Raw genomic sequence first — 1957 nt, 5'->3', positions numbered from 1 at the left:
TCATTGGCCCGTTCAAACAGCCAATCAGAAGCGTGGAAATCTATCTGAACTGACCAATGGGACAACATAACATTTTACCAGAAAGAAACAACAAGGAGCAAGCAACCATTGAATACATTAATTCATATACATATTTCTGTATTTATCAATAATATTTCTCCATTCTTTATTAATGGTGATACCTTTGGTCCAATTCATTAAGTTTACATCCCCTTCCTTTTCTATCCACCAGGCCTCTTTCCACTTTCTCGGCCACAATCTTTTTTCCCGTTCCAGTACAATAACTTCTTCCCAGTTAACATCATGTCCCTTTTCTTTTACATGTTTAAAGATTGCGATAGTTTCTCTGCCATATTTCACATCACTTTTATGTTGTTTAATTCTTTCTTTCAATAATTTCCCCGTCTCACCAATATATTTCATATCGCAATCCTTACAATTTATACAATAAATGACACCTTTCTGATCTCTCTTTTCTTTTTTCTTCCCTTTGCTTTTGACCATGTCCAACAACGTTCTGCTACCTTTTCTATACACTTTGACCCCTTGCTTTCTTAACATCTTCTTTAAAATCTCGGTATCTTCTCCTAACCCTATAATGCCTTTCCATACCCCCTCATTGTCCTCCCCACTTTTACCTTTCCCAGAGACCACAGATGCTTTAACGATATCCCGTTTACTATAACCATTCTCATAGAGCTGTCTTTTAAAGATTTCCACATTCTCTTCTACATTTTTGTTACAAATTTTGGAAATTCTTTCTAACATATTTCTTATGAAATTAACTTTTGTACTTCTATCTACATTACTTCTCTTATTACAATAAATACCAGCACTACATTCTTTTTGATACCATTGAGTCTTAATGCTCTTCCCTTCCTTACTCATTAAAATGTCAAGATAACATAATACACCTCCCTGCTCTGTCTCTAGTTCTAATTCTATTCCCTTCTCCTTATCTTCAATACTGCCAACGAACTCTATCAACTCTTCTTTTGATCCTTCCCATATCCCAAAACAATCATCAACGTATCTACATAAAAATCGAATCTTTTCTTTCCCCTTTTCTATCACATCCTTCTCCCACACATTCATAATGATATCAGACAATACCGGACTTATCTTAGATCCTATACTTAAACCATCCTTAATCTTATATATGTCATTCTTAACTTTACAGACACCAAACTCCCATATTAAGTTGAGGGCTTTTCTAACTTTCTCCCATTTCCAGCCTTTAACACATTCTCCCTCCATAACTCTCTTAATCGTATCAAGTATAGCACTTCTCTTTAGACTAGGGAACATGGCTTTAACATCTAAACTAAACAAAATACAATCATTATTAATTTCAGCATTACTGGTGTAGTTTATTACTTCTCTGTAGTCTTTAATTGCCAAAGTCTTTTGTCTGTCTCTTACCCACTCTAACACTGGTTTCAATTCACTTTCTAGCGGTTCCAAATAATTATTCCTACAGTCCATAACTGGCCTAAGCTTTACTTCCTTTTTGTGTATTTTTGGAAAACCCTTTAACACGGGCATTCTTCCAACTTCATGCATCCATTTCCTAAGTCCCTTCCTTTTACATTCTTCTATAATTTCTTCTTTCTTCTTGTCAACTAATTCATATTGTCCATCCACCAAATCCTTCACCTTGTCCTCATACCACGTTTTATTCATTACCACTGTCCCCCTCCTTTGTCAGCTCTCTCTACCACTATGTCCTTCCTTTTCCTAATGCTACCATATCCTCTTCTTTCTTCTTTTGTCAAATTCGAAGATCTTCTATGGATTTCTTTCTTTACCAAAACCATTGCCTTCCTTCTTAACCTATCTCTGTCCTCTTCTTCTTTAACTTCGTCCAACGCTTCTTCTACAGAATAGACTATGTCATCGACCCTGCTCGTTCCGTCTTTCACTTTAAATTTACAACCCAATGAAAGAAAAGATTTCT

At 35.6% G+C, this 1957-nt stretch overlaps 1 protein-coding gene across 1 annotated transcript; it reads right to left on the bottom strand.

Annotated features, from left to right (window-relative positions):
- Positions 1-884: 884 nt before the first annotated feature.
- LOC145676393 (uncharacterized) lies at positions 885-1683 on the bottom strand (the record flags this gene model as incomplete). The annotated part of the gene is made up of 1 exon (XM_081747241.1): positions 885-1683. A coding segment is annotated over exon 1 (799 nt), but the record flags the coding sequence as incomplete, so codon positions are not given.
- Between the last annotated feature and the right edge of the window lie 274 nt (positions 1684-1957).

This window comes from Thermobia domestica, unplaced genomic scaffold (genome assembly GCF_964235325.1).
Source record: "Thermobia domestica unplaced genomic scaffold, izTheDome1.hap1.1 HAP1_SCAFFOLD_142, whole genome shotgun sequence".
Lineage (NCBI taxonomy): Eukaryota > Metazoa > Arthropoda > Insecta > Zygentoma > Lepismatidae > Thermobia > Thermobia domestica.
This window is presented reverse-complemented; position numbering and strand designations above follow the sequence as displayed.